The sequence below is a fragment of the Bubalus bubalis genome, chromosome 5, assembly GCF_019923935.1.
Source record: "Bubalus bubalis isolate 160015118507 breed Murrah chromosome 5, NDDB_SH_1, whole genome shotgun sequence".
In the NCBI taxonomy this organism is placed as follows: Eukaryota; Metazoa; Chordata; class Mammalia; order Artiodactyla; family Bovidae; genus Bubalus; species Bubalus bubalis.
Genome location: NC_059161.1, coordinates 48,605,341 through 48,627,001, shown reverse-complemented (window position 1 = coordinate 48,627,001; position 21,661 = coordinate 48,605,341). Strand labels below are relative to the sequence as shown.

The 21,661-nt window shown below is 40.5% G+C and overlaps 1 protein-coding gene across 3 annotated transcripts in view; it reads right to left on the bottom strand.

Moving 5' to 3' along the window:
- Positions 1–3,291: 3,291 nt before the first annotated feature.
- The window catches only part of DESI2 (desumoylating isopeptidase 2), a 46,522-nt gene continuing 28,152 nt past the window's right edge, over positions 3,292–21,661 (bottom strand). For 2 of the 3 annotated variants that reach the window (XM_044943068.2, XM_006063524.4), the window contains 4 exons: positions 19,923–19,995; positions 17,134–17,227; positions 15,473–15,614; positions 3,292–6,820 (listed from right to left, as the gene is read on the bottom strand). In XM_044943068.2, coding sequence (XP_044799003.1) covers positions 6,587–6,820; positions 15,473–15,614; positions 17,134–17,227; positions 19,923–19,989 — 537 coding nt within the window. In that variant the 5' untranslated portion in view covers positions 19,990–19,995 and the 3' untranslated portion in view covers positions 3,292–6,586. The remainder of the gene's footprint in view (positions 6,821–15,472; positions 15,615–17,133; positions 17,228–19,922; positions 19,996–21,661) is intronic. The other variant, XM_044943069.2, reaches the window with a different exon arrangement.

Below are 21,661 nucleotides of genomic sequence, written 5' to 3'. Positions count from 1 at the left end.
AGGAAATAATATGTGTTGGTCCTTGGCCCCGATTCCAAGAACAGAGCTCCTAGAACCCTTGTAAACTCCTGAGTGATAAGAGCACCAGGAGCAGCTTTTGTTCTGTTGAGGCCACTCTGGGTGGGCACCTTATGGCTCCTGGTCTCCAGAAAGACCAAGCCATGACTGCATGAATGCTTAGTTGCTCAGTTGGGTCTGACTCTTGGTGACCCTTACGGATTGTAGCCCGTCAGGCTCCTCAGTCCATAGGATTTCCCAGGCAAGGATGCTGGAGTGAGTGGCCATTTCCTTCTCCAGGGGATCTTCCTGACCCAGGCATCAAACCCGTCTCCTGTGTATCCTGCATTGGCAGGTAGATTCTTTACCACTGAGCCACCTGGGAAGCCCCAAACCATGATTAAAAGCTTGGAATCTTATCCCGTCATCCCTACCCGAGAAGTAAGAGGGGCTGAAAATGGAGTTAATACTTACTCATCCCTAAGGGAAGAAGCCTCCATAAAATCCCAGTAGTATGGGGTTTGGAGATCTTCCAGGTGGCCTAACACATCCACACACCAAGAGGGTGATGCACCCCAGCTCCAAAGGGACAGAAGCTCCCCCGTGCCCTGGATACTCTCAGACCTCACCTTGTATTTCTCTTTATCTGGTTGTTCATTTGTACTTTCTAAATCCCATCCTTTAATAAACTGGTAAATGAAAGTGTTGCTCTGAGTTCTGTGTGTCCCTGGAGCAAATCAAACTCAAGGAGGGTGTTGTGGGAACCTCTGATTTGTAGCCAAGCCAGACAGAAATTGTGGGTAACCCGGGGCCCTACTACTAGTGACTGGCATCTGAAGTGGGGGGCAGGTTAGTGGGACTGAGCCCTTAACCTGTCAGACTGATGCCATCTCCAGGCAGATAGTGTCAGAACTGAGTTGTAGACCCCCCAGCCCGTCGTGCACAACTGCCTGGTCTGGAGAAACCCCTACACGTTTGGTGATACAAGGGTCACCAGCAGGGTGTTCTGTGTGACAGCAAAGGAGAAACACAGGGGAAGAAGAACCTTCCCCAATACCGAGCTCAACTGCCCTATTTTTTTTTTAATGATCTGTAGGATCATAAATTTTATTGCTATGTTCAAATTTTAAAATATAAGAATAAATATTCATAATGTATTTACATAATTTTAAAGGTCATTTTTTTTTTCAGTTTTTTCTCAAACCTTTTAAAGCATATACATACAACCCAGGTTATAATATTTATAATACATTTTTAAATAATATATGTTGTTTTATCTTACTGGTCACTGGTTTTAATATTTTATATTAACTTAATATTTATCAAACAATGGGCAATCAAATAAAACATTTAATATTGGACATTAACTACTTAAGAAGCATGCTCAGCTCAAGCTTTAATGTATTTTAGGTCATTATTCTCTGGTATTTAACAATTTTTCTCTGCTGTTGACCTATTAGTTTCTTACTCCCTGAAGGAAATATTTTATCACAGTTATTATTTATTGACATAAACAGTGTGGTGGAATTGCAAATATTTCTGTTTTTTTAAAAAGCAAATTCAAATCCATATTTTAGCTGAGGCCACATATTTTGGGGCCTATTTTTATTAAAATTTTTTTTCTCCTGGAGTAGAGTTGCTTTCCAACATTGTGTTAGTTTCTACTGTACAGCAAAGTGGAAATGAAGGCATTTCTGAGCTGGAACTGAGAGCAGGCCTTGCTTAACCTTGGGCTTCCCTGGTGGCTCAGTTGGTAAAGAATCCGATTGCAATGCAGGAGACCTGGCTTCAATCCCTATGTTGGGAAGATCCCCTGGAAGAGGGCATGGCAACCCTCTCCAGTATGCTTTCCTGGAGAATCGCCATTGACAGAGGAGCCTGGCTGCCTGTAGTCCATGGGGTCGCAGAGTTGGACATGACTGATCCATTAAACACACACTTGCTTAACCTTAGCTTTTCCCTTGGCCTTGACAAGATAGAAACTAGTCACACTTTCCACTGTAGGAACAAAGTATAATCCTCTTTGGGAGGATCTTCCTTTCGGGGAAGCTATCAAAGAGACAAGCTTGAGAGGGCTCAGCAGTTCTCTGGGTTCAGAATCCATAAGGAAGTAAGTAGCTGCCTGCCTCTAATCTACTTCTTGCAATGCATAGCATGGAGCATTCATCTTTATTAGCACAGACTTCTGCACACTGAGAACAGGGTCAGTACCTGGGTGATGAGAACTTCGGGAGCAGATAATGGGAGAGTAAAGACCACTGTCCCTCAGTGTATTTGGCATCCTTTCTACAGGTAAGACCGGTTGCTTTACCAGATTGGAGTTGGTAGTCTATTAAAAACCTATTTAGACTTGGGGGAAAGCTCCCCTTTGGTTTCTGTCCTTGAGAACAAATGAGTTGTAGATCATTCCTAGTTAGCAGAGTGAACAGGCATTGACAGATCATAAACAGCCACCATTATTATTATTTTTGGCTGCATCACGCGGCATGCAGGATCTTAGTTCCCCAACCAGGGACTGAACCTGCACCCTCTGCAGTGGAAGCGCAGTCTTAACCACTGGACCACCAGGGAGCCCTAGCCACCACTTGTGAAGTTTTTGTTTGTGGAGGGACTAGGTACAAAATGAAGATGAGGGAAGGGTTACATTGGAGGTGCAGAGCAGAATAGGTTTGCAAGAAGCTAGGAGCACAGTCCACCCAGGCTCCTGCTCGCTTGGTGCTAGACGGGCAGTGTGTGTTCAGGGATAGTGGGGGCCATTCCCCCACAGGTGTCTCCCCTGCTCTCCTGGCGGAGACAAGAGGGCATATTCTCCCTCCCCAGCTTTGCCTCCATCCCCTACCAGTCGGGGCTGGCACTGCTGGGAGCATGTGTGGTTATGCTTTGACCGTTAAGGAGCTGGTCCATGGACCTGAAGTTCAGCAGGAATACATGAGAGTAAAAGTACAGGTAAATTCAAGAGGAATATACAATGGAGAAGGGTGCACAATGTCTGCAGAGCTGACGCGATTCTTGGGTTTAACAAATAACATACCTATTGGGTGTAAGAGAGACTACAGAATGCACTGTTCCAATGCAGGGAACAGAGCCAGGTGCTTCTAGACGGGGAGTGTGTGTTCAGGGGGTGCCCTATCCTTATCCCCACCCGTCTAGAAGCACCTGTAATCTGTAATGGAATGTAGCTTTTAAAACTGTATAAACAAAAAAAATAAAAAATTTAAATAAAAATAGTACCCCCCCCCCCAACAAATATATAACATTTGCAGTCTTTTGGAGGTCAGAAAGCACTATAAAACATTTCTTATAAAAGTATTTTTTAATAAATTGATGTATTTCAATGTTGTTAACACGATAGCCCAATGCTATATCAAGGTAGCAAAAGTGAAGATTCCTGGTATTTTTTCATATAAACACTATGAATGACAGTACATTTGCATTCAAATTCACAAGAAATAATCTTCAGGTTCATGAAGATTCTCCAACTGCTGTAACACCTTTCAAACAGTGAAGATGTGTATTGACTGGGTAGACGAGGAAAGTCTAATGACTGAGCTGCACGCTAAACCATACTGAAGGGAAGGGGTACAATGGCAGTATGGCCAATTTGCTGAACAGAACCCAAGCCTTTTAAACTTAGTCATTGAAAGAAAATACAGTATGTATCAAAATTACAGAGTATCTTATAGAAATGGAGCCATAAGACGACACACAGATGAGAGCCCTGAAGCAGTGAAAATGTTTCTACCCGTTTTGTGATGGAAAGAAGCCATGTATACAGAGGCCCGCAGCTGTCTGTAGGGTTGAATCTCCTCATACACACAACGCTATCAATTGGCGAAAACCAGAATTCCCTGCTCTGTACAAATGCTGGTGAAGGTAACTAGCACTATCGCTGTGGGTCAGAGCAACAGTGGGCTGGATTTCAGGCATCAGGTGGAGGCTCTCTTTCCTGCTGCATCACTGCCTTCTACCACTCCACAGGCCACACTTTCCAAAACTGATGCCCCCTTCTTAGGGTTGAAAAGAGAAAAAAAAAAAAAAAAACGAAACTAAAGGGCACTGAGAACAACCAGCAGGAACCAGCATCTCCTGACCCTCTTTAACACTATTACTGTCCAACCCACCATGAGAAATGTGTTTCACTTGGTTACAGCTACAAAGAGAACATCTGATGCCATCGTATCATGTATCTTAATGACCTGGTTTTTTATATAGGATTTTTCTTAACAGAAATCAGGTTGAGAACAAGAGGCTTTTCCTTCAAGGGCAAGGGAAGGTGGCTAAATGCTAGTTAATTAAATTCATCCTCAATTTTGAACTGTAGTGAACAAACAGACTTAAATGAGATCTTCTAAAGACACTTATTTTCTCAACCTCAAGTACAATTAGACTGCCAACAATCTCATGTCCAGAATTTTATGGGCTGATTCTATGATAATGGGCCTTTTAGGCCATTATTTATTTTTACTAAGATGCTTTACACTATTTTTAAACCCCAGTTGCTGCAGATGAAAAAATATACAACAAAATCACAATAAAATCATTTGTGTGCTGAGGTGCTGGAATCTGGATGAGCAAAGGTAGAAGGTTCCTGGCTACTCACTAAGAAGTGCCTCAACAATGGCCACTCCTTCATGGGTGTTAGCAGCACAGACTTGAAATCATGTATATTTGAATGGATAAGAAGAAAACTGGAATCCACCAAATTATTTTTTTAAAATATCCCAAGCAACTGCACTCAACATTTATTGCTAACCTGAGTTTTAGGTTAGGATAGGACTCTTCTTTGAGTGAACTGATTCACTATCAGAGTCTTTGCATTTTATTCTCAATTTCACTTTTAGACCTGAACCGACTCAACATCTCATAACGATCATATATTCCTTTCTGGCCCATCTCCTAAAACAAGTGCTCTGCCCCTCCCAAAGAACTGAGAATAACTCATAAAGGCTTTCCTCTCCAGAAGCAGAACAGTCAAAAGCGTGATTAGGTTAAGTGGCTTCATTTTCCTCAGGTCAAACCCAAGGTTTATTTTCCCTATGAACAGGGTGTGCTTTAGTTGATAAAATGACTCAAAATCAGCTTATGGAAAAGTTAAAAATGTAGTTTACTGAAAGATATGTATCTTTACAAAGAGTAATAGCAAACAATCCCATCTAGAAGTTTAAATAAATGTAGATGATTTTAAAACTAACAATATATATAAAGCTGAAGTCACTGCCTTGGATAATTTATACACTGCATCTAATATTTTATATAGGACATTCATTCTTAAGGCAGAAAAATTGAACGTGACATGTAATGACTTGGCTCTTACATCCAAGGGTCAAACTGGGAGTAGACGTGAGCAGACAGACTCCTTGCTAATGAGGACGTATCTGCGGTGACAACTTCATTCTTAGAGTAGGTTATGTAAGACACACACATTTGGGAGAACAGAAAAAGATGAAGTCTAAGACACATAAATATGTGTTTTCCACACGAGGTCAATGTGACTAGGCTTTCTATTATGAGGTGAAACTACTCCCATAACAAACTAACAAACTTCAACATAGTCTTTCTGGTAGGGAACATAAAATGCTTAAAATATCCAAGTATTCACTTTTTTGGAAAGTGTTCGTTTAGACTCTAGTTTCCAAGATGTAGTATAAAAGGTAGCCTGAATAGTTAAAAGCAGTTGAATGTCAACTCACACTGCTACTCAGAAGGCTACCACTAAGGATACTCCTGCCCCATGTACAAAATCCTGTGCAGGGAGGAAATCGATATATACTAAAATAAAAATGAAGCCCCCCCACCAATGCATGTGCAAAAACACTTGTTACCAGCAAGAATATCTTTAACGAAAAACATCTTACAGAATCAGAGGCATCAAAGCCAGACTGACACGAGAGTGCACCACCCCGTGGGGGTGGACGGATATTTGGGATGAAAGCAACGGTTCAGCGGGAACCTTGGGAGATGTGCTACTGGAGTGGGAGGCGCGCTAAGAGCACCCGGGCTCGGGCACCTCTCACGCAGACCAAGGTCCTGAGCCCTGAGGGCTGTGTGTGCTCCTTCACCTCTGTGCATCCTGGTGCCCAAAGGGTAACAAGAACAAAGACAAACCTAAAAGACAATCCTTAAGCAGGTCATGGTGACTGTACTGTATAAGTACGTTCCTCTGTGCCTATGACGTATGCCGTAGCTCGGGCAAGGGTCAGAAGTGTACAAAGATTACCTGCCTAAGTTCTGAAGACATGATTTTCTTCTTTCATGGTGGCAGAAGTCCATGCAAGATTTGTAAACAGTGATACAAAATACTGTAAACATAACTTAACAGAGCTTGTATAAAACAGAAGAAGTAAATCCAAATTTACAAGTGGGTAAAAAAAACAGAGGGCAGCTTCATACAAAGTTCTCCCTCCTGCGCCAAGTGATTTCTTTTTTTTGTTTTGTTTTTGATTACAAATATAATCCTGAGCTGAAAAACTGGGATTTGGGGGAGAGCCATCTTTGCATACAAAATATCCAAAGGACGTTTATTCTTTTACTTTTCTCTAGTGATAGTCAACTGCCACAGACAGTTCTGAATGTGTGACTTTAGAGACATTTATAGTTTGGTGTGGCGCCCAGGTCTGGAGCCTGCGGTGGTGCTGGCCATGGAAGCCGAGGCTGCAGCGTCCTCTGCTTCCTCCAGTTCGTCCTGGAGCTCCTGGCTGACACTGGACTGCAGGGCTGCGGGCGTGAGCCACTCCTTTGGGAGGCAACTCTGTAGAAAAGGTATACAGGAGCTGAAGTAGGCAAGCCGATTGATCCAGCGAGGAATCTCTTTCCCACAGAGAATCTACAGGGGAGAAGAAGCGTAGCATTAGGTGAGAGATGGAGGTTATCTGGTCCGCTGCCAAGGAGTGGAGGGTCAGGGAGGCAGGCGGATATGTAGAAAAGCAACTGCACATCCTTTGGTGCTGTTATTTCCAACCTTTGATGACAAGCCGCTCCCTAACTCAGAAGCCTGGGGTCTCCCTATTGTCAGCTCCGTCCCTTCCTTTCTGAAGAACTTTGCTAAGCTGCTTATTTTTTACATCTATAAAATCAAGCTAATTCCATTTGGTTCCTTTCTTTCTTTGCTCTTTGCAACTGCTTGGGGATGCTTGTAGAAGTATTCTGAACACAGAGGAAAAGATGTGTGAAAGAAGATATCAGTCAAGTACCAGGAGCGCCAGGCAGTTCTCATCCTTACCCTCAGAACTTGTAAGCCCCATCTTTTTCCAACTGCAAATAGTATGAACTAGGTCTTCTATAATTCTAACTTTATTACCCTCCTTTCCTTCCACAGTCGAAACTGGGCTTAACTAGGCCGTGCTTTATTGTCCCTGTGGTGGTGTTGCCTCCAACCATGTCAAAGATTATAATCGTTGTAATAATGATATTTATGATCCAGAAGTGAAGTATCAGCCAGTTTAGCTTCGTTGGTTTCAAAGTATCTTATGTCCAAAAATTAGCTAAAATGTAAATAAGCTGGCACCTGTAATCAAGCAATGTGACACTTTAGCCCTCTGCCTTAATGGCTTCATTTAAACACTGTCTCTGTCTTAACCACAAAGCTAGAGGGTGGTCTCTCTGGGGGGAAAGTAGAAAGTTTTGATCATTTTTGATTACACTGCCTGGAAGCCCTGAGAGGCAGACAGTACTTAAACATACTTGAAGAATGCGCATGAAGTAGATCTGGGGGAAAGCTGAGCAGTGACCTTATATTATTCCATTCCTATCTGTTTATTCTAAAAAACACAGGCAAACAAGTATTCCATTATATTTTACACCCAAGGCAAAATTAGGGGGATTTGTATATTTGAAGGTTACCACAGAAGTGGTGACTAGGAATAGTTAGGTTAATGTAATAAGCAACTGTTGACTATCCAAGTGGTCTTCTTCATTCTCCTTCCTAAATCCTGATTTTATTTCTCTATGTATGAATGTACTTCATGGGAAGCTGACTTCATCTCAACGTCCAGAGCTGGCTAGATTAACCTAAAACAGAGTTTTGTAAACTAAAGCCATCTGTTTTTATAAATAAAAATTTTACTGTAACACAGCCATGCCCCTTCATTTTTTTATGGCCTACGCTTCTTAGGCTACCATGGCAGAAACAGAATGGAATCCAGGAATAGTTGTCCACAGGCCTAAAATATTTACTATATGGCTCTTTCAGAAAATGTGTGCAGATCCTCGATCAAGCCAATGTGTTTTATTAACCTTTGAGTCAAGATTCGTAAGTAGGTCATTGAGCACTGTAACTTGAATTCTTAAAATGAAATAAACTGTAGATAATAGGGTATCTGTGATACTTGTTTTAATTATGTGTACATATCTAGATCAGGATGTAAAATATATTTCTTACTGTGGAAAGTGATCAAAAAATATTTGATTCACATAACAAAATTACTTTTGCATTTAAGCATCAATTTGGTAATCTCTCTTTCTAGGAATTTACTGAAAAGAGGTATGAACAGGGTTACTAATTACAGCACTGTTTGTAAGAGCCAAAGACTAAAAATAACCCAAACGTAATTAATAGGAAACAGACATTTTGGCACATCCAAACAAGGAGTATCTTCAGCTGTTACAGAATAAACTCCATGCTACAATGTTAAGTGGAAAAAAAAAAAGTAGAGAAAAGTATGTATAGGATGCTCCCCAAATGTAATGGTGGACAGGCACAGAGTAAGTATCCACATTCCCATTCTAAAAGGGAGAACATGGAAGGAAGGAAGGAATTATTAGTCCTAAGCAATTTCAAAATCTGACTGGGCGACCTCCATTAGGTTTCAAAGCTTGGGACTAATCCTCTGTGGTCCTCAGTTCTGTTGTCTGGGCCCGTGAAATCATCCTTTCTCACCAGCCTGTTTCCTGCCTATAGAATTTGAGAATCCAAGAGTCATCTTTCATTTTGTCCTTTCTCCGTCCCTTTTATTCCAAGCTGGCAGTGTTTCTACTAACGTAACAACCTCAAAAATGTTGAGTCTCCTGTGTACATCATGGGATTCACTCTACGAGATATGAGGTTCCTCTGTAGATCTCTCCTGGAAGATTGCATTTCTACTCCTGATTTCCCGAGATGGTTGAAAGGATCCAGGAGTCGATTCTTTAATCTCTTCAGCAGCAATTACACAGTCACACCCTTGGGCCTTCTCTCTACAATACGCTTTCCTAACAGAAACGCCCATACTTTTACCATCTTTTTCACCTGGACAGGCCAAACAATTCCAAATCATTAAGTTCTGACTCCTTTGTCACTTAACTTTTCTTTCCTTATTTTATCTTTCTTTGTTCATTTCTTTTTTTCCATCTGTGCATAAGCAGAAAGAATACCTTGAACACTTTGCTTGGAAATCCCATCATCTGCTTTCCACAAAACTGCTGGACAAAATTCAGCTAAGCTTCCTGTCACTATATAACAAAGATTTCCTTTCCTCTAATTTCCAATAACATGTTCCTTATTTCCTTCTGAGCCCTCACCAGCAGCACCTTTAATATCTGTATATTCAGTATTACCGCTAAGTCTGTTCAAGGTAATCCAGGTTTTTCCTATCAAATGCCTCATTATTGCTCCAGCCTTTACCAATCACCTAATTCTAAAACCACCTGCACACTGTTAAAGGTCTTGTTACAGTGGCCATCTCCAGGTGCCAACATCCGTACTGGTTCCCTGTGGCAACTTTAACAAACTATCAGAAACTCAGTGGCTAAAACAATTCAATATTTTCTCTTACAGTTCTAGAGGCCAAGGAAGAAGGGTGGAGGGGAGTGGATACTGAGAAGTTAGAAAGCTATGAACACATTTTGTTTTTTCTTTCTCCCACATTTGACTGTGGAACCATGAAAAGACTTTATAAACACAAAATTAAACAAGAGAGCACCCCCCAACCAAAAAGAGGATCAATGAAACAAGGACCCTGTGTAGAAAACTGGTGGCATAACCACACAAGAAAAAAATTATTTCAACTAACTACAAAACACTGTTACTTTTATTGAGCCATACTCTAATCAAAATAGAACTGCAAAAAGCTTCTGCTTTTCAGTAGTCATACTGCTGGTGGCAGTGCTTACACTATTACTCTAAGGTTGTGGCTCCGGCCGTAAAGCGTCTGTCTATAATGCGGGAGACCCGGGTTCAATCCCTGGGTCGGGAAGAGCCCCTGGAGAAGGAACTGGTAAGTGACTCCAGTCCTCTTGCCTGGAAAATCCCATGGACAGACAAGCCTGGTAGGCTACAGTCCATGGGGTCGCAAAGAGTTGGACACAACTGAGCAACTTCACTTTCACTTTCAAGGTTGTTTTAGGTATAAAGGGATTAAAATGAATGAATAATTATGTTGTTGTTGAGAAATGGGATTTTATACCTGGCATAGCAAAATACAGATATACTTTTGATAAGGTTAAGTAAAAATCCTATAGCCTGAATTTTAAGTAGAAACATCACTATGAAATTGTAAAAAAGTCCTAGCTCTGTCTACTGCAGGAAAAAACAACAACAACAAAAAAACCTAGAAACTATCAATGCACTAGCAAGGAGCAACCCTAATGCCCAGATTAGGATTTCTAAATATTTATGGAGAAGGCAATGGCACCCCACTCCAATACTCTTGCCTGGAAAATCCCATGGGCGGAGGAGCCTTGAAGGCTGCAGTCCATGGGGTCGCTGAGGGTCAGACATGACTGAGCGACTTCACTTTCACTTTTCACTTTCCTGCTTTGGAGAAGGAAATGGCAACCCACTCCAGTGTTCTTGCCTGGAGAATCCCAGGGGCGGCGGAGCCTGGTGGACTGCTGACTATGGGGTCGCACAGAGTCGGACACAACCCAAGTGACTTAGCAGCAAATATTTACTAGAAGGAAACAGTTCTAAGGTAGGAAATACATAGATGAGCCTGTAATATTTCATTATACCAAAAACCAAGAAGGCTATTAAAGATGAACGAGGTCAGGGTGGGATGAACTGGGACTGACATATATACACTACTATGTACACAACAGATCGGAGAAGGCGATGGCACCCCACTCCAGTACTCTTGCCTGGAAAATCCCATGGACGGAGGAGCCTGGTAGGCTGCAGTCCATGGGGTCACTGAGGGTCGGACACGACTGAGCGACTTCACTTTCACTTTTCACTTTCCTGCATTGGAGAAGGAAATGGCAACCCACTCCAGTGTTCTTGCCTGGAGAGTCCCAGGGACGGGGGAGCCTGGTGGGCTGCCGTCTATGGGGTCGCACAGTCGGACACGACAGAAGCGACAGCAGCAGCAGCAGCCGACGACAGATAGCTAATGAGAACCTACTGTACAGCACAGGGTACACTACTCAATGCTCTGTGGTGACCTAATGGGAACGAAACCCAAAGAGGGGACATATGTATACGTACAGCTGATTCACTTTATTGTACGGCAGACACATACATACATAACATAACATAAAGCAACTAAACGCCAGTAATATTTTTTTTAAAAATAAGCATCATATCAAATGACTCAGAAGCTGACTTAAAGAGAATCCCATCGATAAAAAATAGGACAAGGACAGTAACTGCACAGAACTGAAATATATCAATTATTTTTGAATCTGGGGGGGGGGGGCGCGGAATCTATAGTTATACTACATTCTGAAAAAAATCTGTTACCTTTGGAGAATGTTAGGGAACTGTATCAGGAGCCCCCAAGACCATTTCCAGGTTAGATGATTTGCTGAGGGGACTCACAGGACTTGGCATATAGTTGTATTCACAGCTATGATTTATTACAGTGAAAAGAATACAAAATTAGCAAAAATAAAAAAGGCACAGGGCGAAGTCCAGAGGAAATCAGGCACAAGCTTTCAAAGGTCCTCTTCACAGTGAGTCACATAGGATAAGGAGCTGTGACAACACGCGCGGAATGTGTATTACTAGGGGAACACGAGAGACCCAATGTCTAAGGTTTTTATATGCTATGCTATGCTAAGTCACTTCAGTCGTGTCCGACTCTGTGTGATCCCATAGACGGCAGCCACCAGGCTCCCCCGTCCCTGGGATTCTCCAGGCAAGAACACTGGAGTGGGTTGCCATTTCCTTCTCCAATGCATGAACGTGAAAAGTGAAAGGGAAGTCGCTCAGTCGTGTCCGACTCCTAGCGACCCCATGGACTGCAGCCCACTAGGCCCCTCCATCCATGGGATTTTCCAGGCAAGAGTACTGGAGTGGGGTGCCATTGCCTTCTCCGAGGTTTTTATATAGGCCTGGTCATATAGGCACCCTTTCCTAGCATGTACTTAGACTCCCAGAACCAAAGCAGGGCTTTAGCATAAGTCGCACTCACACAGACAGTTCAGGTACATGAGCCCTTAACCTGTGGGAGTCTGGGGCAGGTGAGACCCTCCTGAAAACCAAGTTCTTAGAGGCAGCCAAGGATGACTCTGTATGCAGGTGTTTTTAAGGACAGCAGTCTCCAGGCTGCATTGTTTACTTTTTTCCCACAGTTTACCCCTCAGCCAAGCTGTTACAGTAGAAATGATCAGAGGACCCCCTGTGGCACTGAGACCAACTTGAAGAACTGAGCTCAGTTGCACTCTTGAGGGGTGCCAGGCTTATCCAGTTGAAATAAACTCCATTAAACCATCAAAGTTTAAGTTTCAGTATGAGCTTTCTTCATCTGGTCTAAGGTATCAATTTAGGCACAGCACGATGCTGGCCAGTAAGCTGAAGTTGACCTGAAAGATTTTCCAGGGCCGAAGCAACGTCATGATAGTCAGGGTGCGCACAGAAGAATAGCAGAGGGCACCACCAGAAGCTAAGCTTACGGAGTCAGGGCACTCAGTCAGGCAGCACAGGGTTAACAAGGTCCCAGGCTTCTTTCTCACTGTGGTGAGCACTGTGGGTCTGTTACAGACAGAATATCTGTATCCCCTCAAAAGTCCTGTGGAAACTGTAGCCCTCACTGTGCTGGTATTTGGGGGTGGGGCCTCTGGGAGGTAATCGGGTCAGGAGTGGTGTAAGCAGCCTTATAGAAGAGATGTGGGAGCTTCTGCACTGCGTCCACCAGGTGAGGACACAGCAAGAAGATGGCCTGTGGACCAGGAAGCTGGCCTCTCGCCAGGCCCTGAGGTCGGCCAGCTCCTTGACCTGGGACTTCCAAGCCTCCAGAACTGGGAGAAATAGATTCTTATTGTTCACAAGCCACCAGTCTACAATATTTTGTTGCAGCAGCCCAAATGGACAAGGCCCTCTGCTCCAGTCTGAAAAATGAGCTGCATCTTGGTTCAGAGGGACTGCCTGAAGGCACTGAGTCCCAAACAGTTCTTTCTGTACATGCCACGAGGCGATCAGCCTCGTGAGCGTGGAAGACCTGCCCATGCTGGGCGGGGGCGCGGGGGCGCGGCCCACCTTCTGCTGCCCCTGGGCCCGTGCTGTCACTGGGGTTCAAGCTCGGTGGCCTGTTTGAATTCAAAGTGCCTGCAGCAGCTGAGGCAGGCAGAATGAAGAGGTCTTCCTCAGGGAGAGGCAAAAGATTATTAATGCCTTCACCCATCCTGGTCTCCTCAGGGGCCAGGGTTTTCTTTTGTTGTTGTTACAAAATCAGTACGTCACAATCAGCAATCATAACTTCGTATTAAAAAAAGAATGCCCTACTCTCCCCCAGACCTTTCGTCTGGATCTGGAAGGGAAGTATATACGAGGAACAGAAGAGTTTTCAGAGGAAACATTTTTATGTAATTTAACCAGCTAGATGCATTATGTTAGAAATCAGTCAGGATTAAATCCTGAATTTCCAGAAAATTTCAAAATGGGTTTATATAGCCAACACCTCCTTTCCGCCTGGTCATTTATCTAGTGAATGGTCTAGAAAAGATCCCTCTGATTCTGGGGATGGCTGCACGTGGTAATCAAGCTACCTTATTCGGGTGGGTGCTCCAGGAGACGGGTGGAAGAAAAGCAGAGTTAGGTGAGCACTCCGTTGCTGCAAACTGCAATGAATTCTGATACACAATTCTGATACTCATGAAGGGGCCTGCACTGAAACACCCCCGGGATGGGGTTGAGAGTAAGTTCTGTTAGGAGTGGTCATAGGGAGGAGGGGTCACAGGCTGGTGATGTGCTCTCCCCTAACTTGCAGCTTTTGGCAACAATCACCAAGTCAGGAATGCAATCAGTCTCTGCCTGAGAAATATAGAGCTGGTCAGCAGCTCGATTTCAGATGGTCCCGATGGAGGAAAAGCCCCTTTCTGTGGACACCTGCAACACGGTTCAGTCAACATCCATGGCGTGTATCTTACAAACATGCCACAGGTCCTCAGAAAACAACTGGCGAGGCACAGCAACAGTGAGCGGTAGCCCTGTTTGGAAGCTATGCTGGGGAAGCCAGGAGGGCAGTGAAAAGGGCCAGCTAGCTAAGCAGCTCTGCAGAGGTCACTGAAACTGCAGCTCATTTTCTCCTTTACATATTTCACGATTCCTGTGGTACTCGATGTGGCCACTGAGACCATCTGCTAAGTGTCAGGAAGCTGGGAAGCGGTTTCAAGTGCGATTTAATTCTCCAGACCTTATTTTATAATCTTTTAACTTTATTCCCTCCATTTTCTTTTTTAAGGTCCTTTAATTTGGATCTACTTTAGGTTTTCTGCTTGGCACCCAAGAACTGGGAAGGCAAGTAAGTGCCTGTGTGATGACTGGCAGAGTAAAATTTCTAGTTAAGAGAAATGAATCACTTACTAATAAGTAAGAGCCAGAAAAAAGTTGAAGTTGGCAACTAAAAGTTAGGAAAAGAGAAATCTTATTGGCTAAGAAGTGGAAGTCACTGAGGCATTCATTTTTTTATGATTTTTTCCCCCAATCCCCTTGGCATTAATTTAAGTGAAAATATAAGGCTGTAATAAAATAAATTAGAATAAAAAGCAACTCATTATTGTACTCACTCTACACACTTGCTAGGTCATGACTAGAATTACAATTTAAAACTTTGCTGACTCTAAATGAACTTATGGTTGAGAGTCAGAGTGGGGGAGGATAGTAAAGGAGTTTGGGATGGACATGTACACACTGCTGTATTTAAAATGGATAATCAACAAGGTCCTCCTATAGCACAGGGAACTCGGCTCAATGTTATGTGGCAGCCTGGATGGGAGGGAGAGTTTGGAGGAGAATGGATACATGTACATGGATGGCTGAGTCCCTTCGCTGTTCACCTGAAACTATCACAACATTGTTAATCGGCTATACTCCAATACAAAAGAAAAATATAATTAAAAAGAATTGAATGCATAAAGTAAAAAAAAAAACCCCAAACTATGCTGACTCTAAAGTTACCAACTTTGGAAAGGTCACTCATATATAATAGTTACAGAAAAGAAATAAAATACCATATATTGCATAATGTAAATAAACAGAAAAAAATAACTTGCTAAATATAGTGGGGCAGTAAGTATATGAGTAAATGTTATTTATTTGAAGAACTTTTAGAATAAAATTTACCTCTGATAAAGCCGAAGAAAAGTGATTGCAATTTTTATGCATCAAATGATAGGCATTGCCTTTGTATTCTTTTCCCAATTCTTCCACAATTTTTTCTATATCATCTTCTAGGAAGTCAGTGCTCCCTAAAACAACAGCTTCTCTTAAAGAAAAAAAAGGAAAAAGAAAAAAAGAATATAGCTGGGTGAGTTATATTATAGGCATGCTTAAAGACTTATTTCCAGAAATGCTTATTTCCAGGAATATTATGATGGGTGTTTAACAAAGCAGGGTTAATGTAATAAGACTAAAAAGTAAATGAGGTATTTTAATAATCTGATTATTTTAGTTTCTACTTTTTAAAAGCAATGAACTCTTAAGTATACCACTTCTAAATAATACAAACGCAAAATAAGTCATTCCCCTTATTAAACAGTATTGTATTAAAAATGTAATATCACAGTTATTTTTATTACTATTGCATTAGAATTTACATTACTAGAGCACCAGATCCACGCTGCAGATATTCTTGCTCAATTACAGCTGCCATCAAATGGCTGGTCATAGTCTCACTTAAAAATAATCTTTTAAGTTATCTGCCACTGGGCTGCAGTGAGATCAACTTCCAAATGACTAATTTAAAAAAAAGGCATAAAAACAAACCCGTTCTAAACAATACACCAAACCAAAAAACCAACCAACCCCCCACCACTTCTAAACTACTACCCTGGAAATGCAATAGACATTATTCAACAGAGAGTACAATTTTAGTCAGATTCAAGTTAGAATCCAAGAAAGCTGACCAACACTCAGAAAATCCTTTTATCTAGGAGTTTTGGCAAAAGGGAGACCTAACAGATGGATTCAGGCTGGCATTATAGCACTTACGTGTGTAAATATTTCAAACTGGTTATAGTCTAAGAGAACCATTAACTTAGTAGTGATAAAAGGGTACAGCCCTATACTGAATTTCAGTGTTATAACCTCATTTCATTATTTTTCACTTGGAAACTATTATAGGCCTAGAAGTTTCTTTAAAGCTCCTTGAAACTAAGATTCTAAATATCACTTTAAATATAAAACTTAATTAAGGAATGACAATTTGATTATCAGCATTAGCAGTAGGTTTTTGGTGCTTTTTACTACCCCCAAGGCTCCAGAGTACACTCATATCCATATATTTTAGACATTTTAGGTCTATCAATGCATGTAATAATACCTTAACAATACTTTCTCAGCTAATCTATTCAGATTGTTTTAGTTATTTCAAGTTTATAAATAGTGTCTCTTTCACTGGGAAAATGAAGAGATTTTTAAGTGTTAGGTAGGTCACAATCTTTCCTCCATCTCCCTCCAAATAGGAGACTGAGGGAAGCAATCATCAGACAGGAAAGTCTGTTAAAGCAAAGTCTTACATTAAGGTATAAACATTCGTAAAGCAGACAAAATAACTTTCGTGGGTCCTCAGTAAGAGCAACAGGCTAGCTTCTTTCAGGCACTTTATCTGGCTGATTACTATCTTTACACAACTTAGATTTGATTTTAAAGCGTTAGCAACTAAAACAACATTGAAGAAACATTTTAACTTGCTATATTTTTAAATCTACAGAATGAATTCTGTATGCCTGAATACAAGTTTTGGCACCTAAGACAGTGTAATAAACATTATCCTCCCTACTTACTTAAATTTAAATGTTTCTCCTAGTTCAGAAGCATTTCCTGGGGAAATTTCAAATATTCCAGAAAAGGGATAAGGATGGCCACCATAAGCAAATTCTGAAAAGAGAAAACTCATGATTCTTAGTATTTATCACATAAAATTTAACCAGTATGCTGAATTAGATTTAATAAATGATGAAGATAATAATGATACCATCTAAATATTTTTCAATTTAGTAATGCTTTCACAAACATCTCATTTAGCTATTACTTGTATAGAACAGTTGACGCAAGACTTGAAACTCTTAATAAAAGATGCTCCAAGGTAATTCTGACTTCTATGTTTACTTTATAATGGCTAAAGGAGAGTGCCTAACATTCAAAAGAGGAAAAAGTTCCTGTGTTTCCCTATCACGCCCAAGTATGTAGGTGGTCAATTCAGTGTTGTGCCATTTAAAAATTAAAGTGGTCAAATTTCAAACTTGTATTTTACTGGAAAAACTGTCTAATAACAGTGAGTTTTCAAGGTTCTTGGGATTAAGACTCTTGGTTTATCTTTGATTAAGAATGAAACATTAGGAAACCGAAAAATGGAATTCAATCCCCCTCATTCAAGAAAAAATCAGCTGAAAAATTAACATACACAGCCACTGACACAGACACACACACTGCACAGCACATCTGTGAGCGAGGAGACAGCAACTTGTATTACATACAGTGAATGTACATCCAGACTGATAAACACAAACTCTCATGCAGAATGAAAATGAAGAATGGTTTCAAATCAGGAAGGAAATAAAATTTCTGGCAACAATTATGGTATGAGATACTTTGATATTTAAGTGGAAAATTGCAGTAGACTTAAAGAATTCTAAACAAATGCTTAAATTAATATTGTCACTCAAATTTATTAAATATAATCTTAAAGGTTTTAGAACAAGGCATGGGAAAGAACAAGGCAATTCTAAGTTTACTTTTGATTCAGATCTTTCATAAGAAACAACAATAATGTAGAATAAGCAGGCATTTAATTCTGAAACATATAACTTTTTAATAACAACTTTATAAAACATTGTAGATAAGGTTAGATATGGAAAAATCATATTTTGATTTTTAATGTTCTCAATTATAGTAAAATTGTAGGCTCACTTATTCATCTATTCAAGAAGCAATAATTCACTTTTAGGAATGTAGCTGGTTCTGGTTTTGCTCTTTTGAACCATGTTTCTAATTATTCCTAAGTCATTTTATGAATGGGAACAATGATTAGGCAGATAAAAGGATAATGGACTAGTATATGAGAATACTTGGGTTTAAGTCTTAGTTTTGTTAATTAGCAGTATGACTTTCTGCAGGTTTGCCCCATGCTACAATCTACCTCAGAGTAGCGTGGTCATGTGGTTCCAAAATCGATGGCACTTTAAAAACTGTAACATACTACTCAAATTCAGTTAAAAACGAACATTCCTGCAACTTTGGCAAAAGCCACATCAAACAGGGAGCAAGCCCAAGGGCTACAACTGCACCTGTATCAATACACCAACCACTGGAACCTTCAACACAAACCCCTCTGCTTTCTGGTAGATGCAGTCTTTCAAGTAAAATGGAGCTTACATGGCAGATTTTTATAGCCAATATTTAATATGGTACACTGCACCTAGAAGCAGCTAATTCAGCATATAAAAAGGGGGCAGTAAAACACCACACTGACACATATAGTCAGTGAGCCTTTTCCTTGTATCAGCTAAGCTGGTACCACAGGGTCACAAAGAGCCAGACATGACTTAGCGACCAAACAACAAATGTAGTCTTCAGGGGTAACTGGGAAGAAACTGCAGTAGCATAATCTATGAGGTCACGAAGACTGCCTGCTGCTGCTGCTAAGTCGCTTCAGTCGTGTCTGACTCTGTGCGATCCCATAGACGGCAGCCCACCAGGCTCCACTGTCCCTGGGATTCTCCAGGCAAGAATACTGGAGTGGGTTGCCAGTTCCTTCTCCTAGCTGAAGCAAATAACAGCATTTCTGCTACAGGGTGAGCTTATGATTCAAACTAGTATATTATTACAACCTTGGTGAAATCAGCAACGTGATCTGTCTTATGAACAACATTCTACTTAAAACATGGTCAGGAGATTATCTTGTACCAAGAGAGAGAATTAGAACAAAGGAAAAAGCTGTTGAAACAGAGCTGCTTGGTTTGAGTGGTTCCAGCTACGTTTATCATAATGAATGGTAATAAAGAATAAAAAGGGCTCAATTAATGACAAAGGCCATCACTCTTAAGCAAAAAGCAACATGTATTCAAAGGCAGGATTTGCTCAGTAATATTTTTAAACTTTATAACTATACATTTGTAGATCTACAAAAACAAGTTACAGAAATTCCCTCAGGAAATTGGTATTTCAAAATTGACGTTCCAGCACCAATCCTTTTCCAACCAAAATGATTATTTATATCATACTATCTTTTCAAAGTGCAAGGTTTCTTAGGAAGGTCAATATAGATTAAGGGAAAACTGTCATGGTATAACAATCTCAAAAGGAAAATATTTTTTAAGACACAGGATTTAGAATAAAAGATAACCAAATCAATGTACATGTGTGTAGTTTGAGTACTTTCTCCTCAAATACATTCAATTTTGGGCATTTTTCCAAAATACAGTATAAACAAATATGGGGAGATTTTCCCCTACTTTCTACAATAAAGTATGGTACTTAAAAAAAAAAGGGGAAGAGCTACAGTCATGATTTTGCAACCCCTTTAAATGAGAAAAATCTTCAGAAAGTATATTTAGACTGTGTGCACACATACCTCTGCCATATACTTCAATTCCTGAATGAAAAACTCCAATTCCGATGGAAGAGGTGTATTCGTTCATCCAGTACTAGAGGGGAAGAAAAGATTCAGTATATTTTTCATTTATAATTCAAATCCACTTATAGGAGGCTACTATTTCCTGAATCTTTTACTGAATATTTAGGCCTTTCTAACCCTATTTCTTGGTATTTTCCTTACAGCTCTGAAATTCCCATGATAAGGGCACCTTCAGTCCTATCACTGTGCCTTTGACTGTTCCATCTAACATATGGAATGCCTTCCTGCATCAAGATCAAAGTGAACTGAAAGTGACAGATGCTCAGTCATGTCTGACTCTTTGCAATCCCATGGACTGTAGCCTACGAGGCTCCTCTGTCCATGGGATTTCCCAGGCAAGAATACTGGAGTGGGTTGATACTTCCTTCTCCAGGGGATCTTCCTGACCCAGGATCAAACCTGAGTCTGCTGCACTGTAGGAAGATTCTTTACTTCCCTTTACCAGGGAAGCTCAACAATCTCAGTAGTAATCAGAAAAATGCTAGTTAAAACAATATGCTACCATTCTTTTTTTTTTTTGTCTGCTTGGCTGTGGGGCCTTAGTTCTCCAACCAGGGACTGAACCCAGGCCCTCATCAGTGAAAGCACAGAGTCTAACCACTGGATGGCTAGGGAACTCCCTACCAGTATTTTTTTTTTTTTTTTTTTAATCTATCAGACTGGCAAAGATACAAAACATTGCTAATACTTAGTGTTGGTAAGGACGTCAGAAGATACTGCGCAAATGTGAATCAATGACAATTAATCAACCATTCCACCTCCTGGAAGGCAGTCTACAGAAATGCTTGAACATATGCAGAGACATGTCCTAGGATATTAACTTCAGTTATCTATAGCACTAAAAACTGTAAACAATCTAAATACCAGTAGGAGAATGGTTACATAAGTGATGGTAAATCCATATGATGAACTATCATACAGCTACTAAAAAGAATGAGTTACTATAAAAGGGCACTAAAAATATACCTAAGACACATAAAGTAAAGACACCAGGTCATAATACATTACCTGTAGTAAGATCACATTTTTGTAAGTTATATAAATAGGTCCTGTGTGTATGTTTACATGCTAAATATAAAACAAAACAAACAAAAGTACCAATTACAACAATTACAAAAAAAGAATTGGTATTACAAAAATACCAATTACAACAAAAGAAAGTTTGAAGCATTACAGATCAAACTGTTAACAGTTTGGGGGAGCGTAGAAATATAGCATGGGGGTGTGAACACAAAGGTGTAAAGAGATATATTCACTTTTGACTCCATACACTTCAAGATTGTTTTTTCTCAATTTTATGAACTATGTATATTACTAACTTTTATAATTAGAAAAATGTTTACCCAAATCTATTTGTTCAGTGGTTTCCTGACAGCCAACTTCTAGGACTTAAATTGTCTTTTCCAATTGAGAAATGTCATTGCTTACTCTGTTTACAACCAGTAATTTGATCTACTATCTAACTTCCTTAACAATGGCACCTACAGGTTTTTGTTCTAGATGCAGACAGCTCCTATGTAAAGTTACCTTTTCTCTTTTTATGGTGTGTGTGCCTCTCTTTCAAAATAGAATATTTTCAAAAAAGAAATACATAATAGTTGTCTGCAATAATCAAAAGACTTTAAAACTCTTAGTAAATTGAACATTTATTTGCATTTAACATTTAATATCACTAT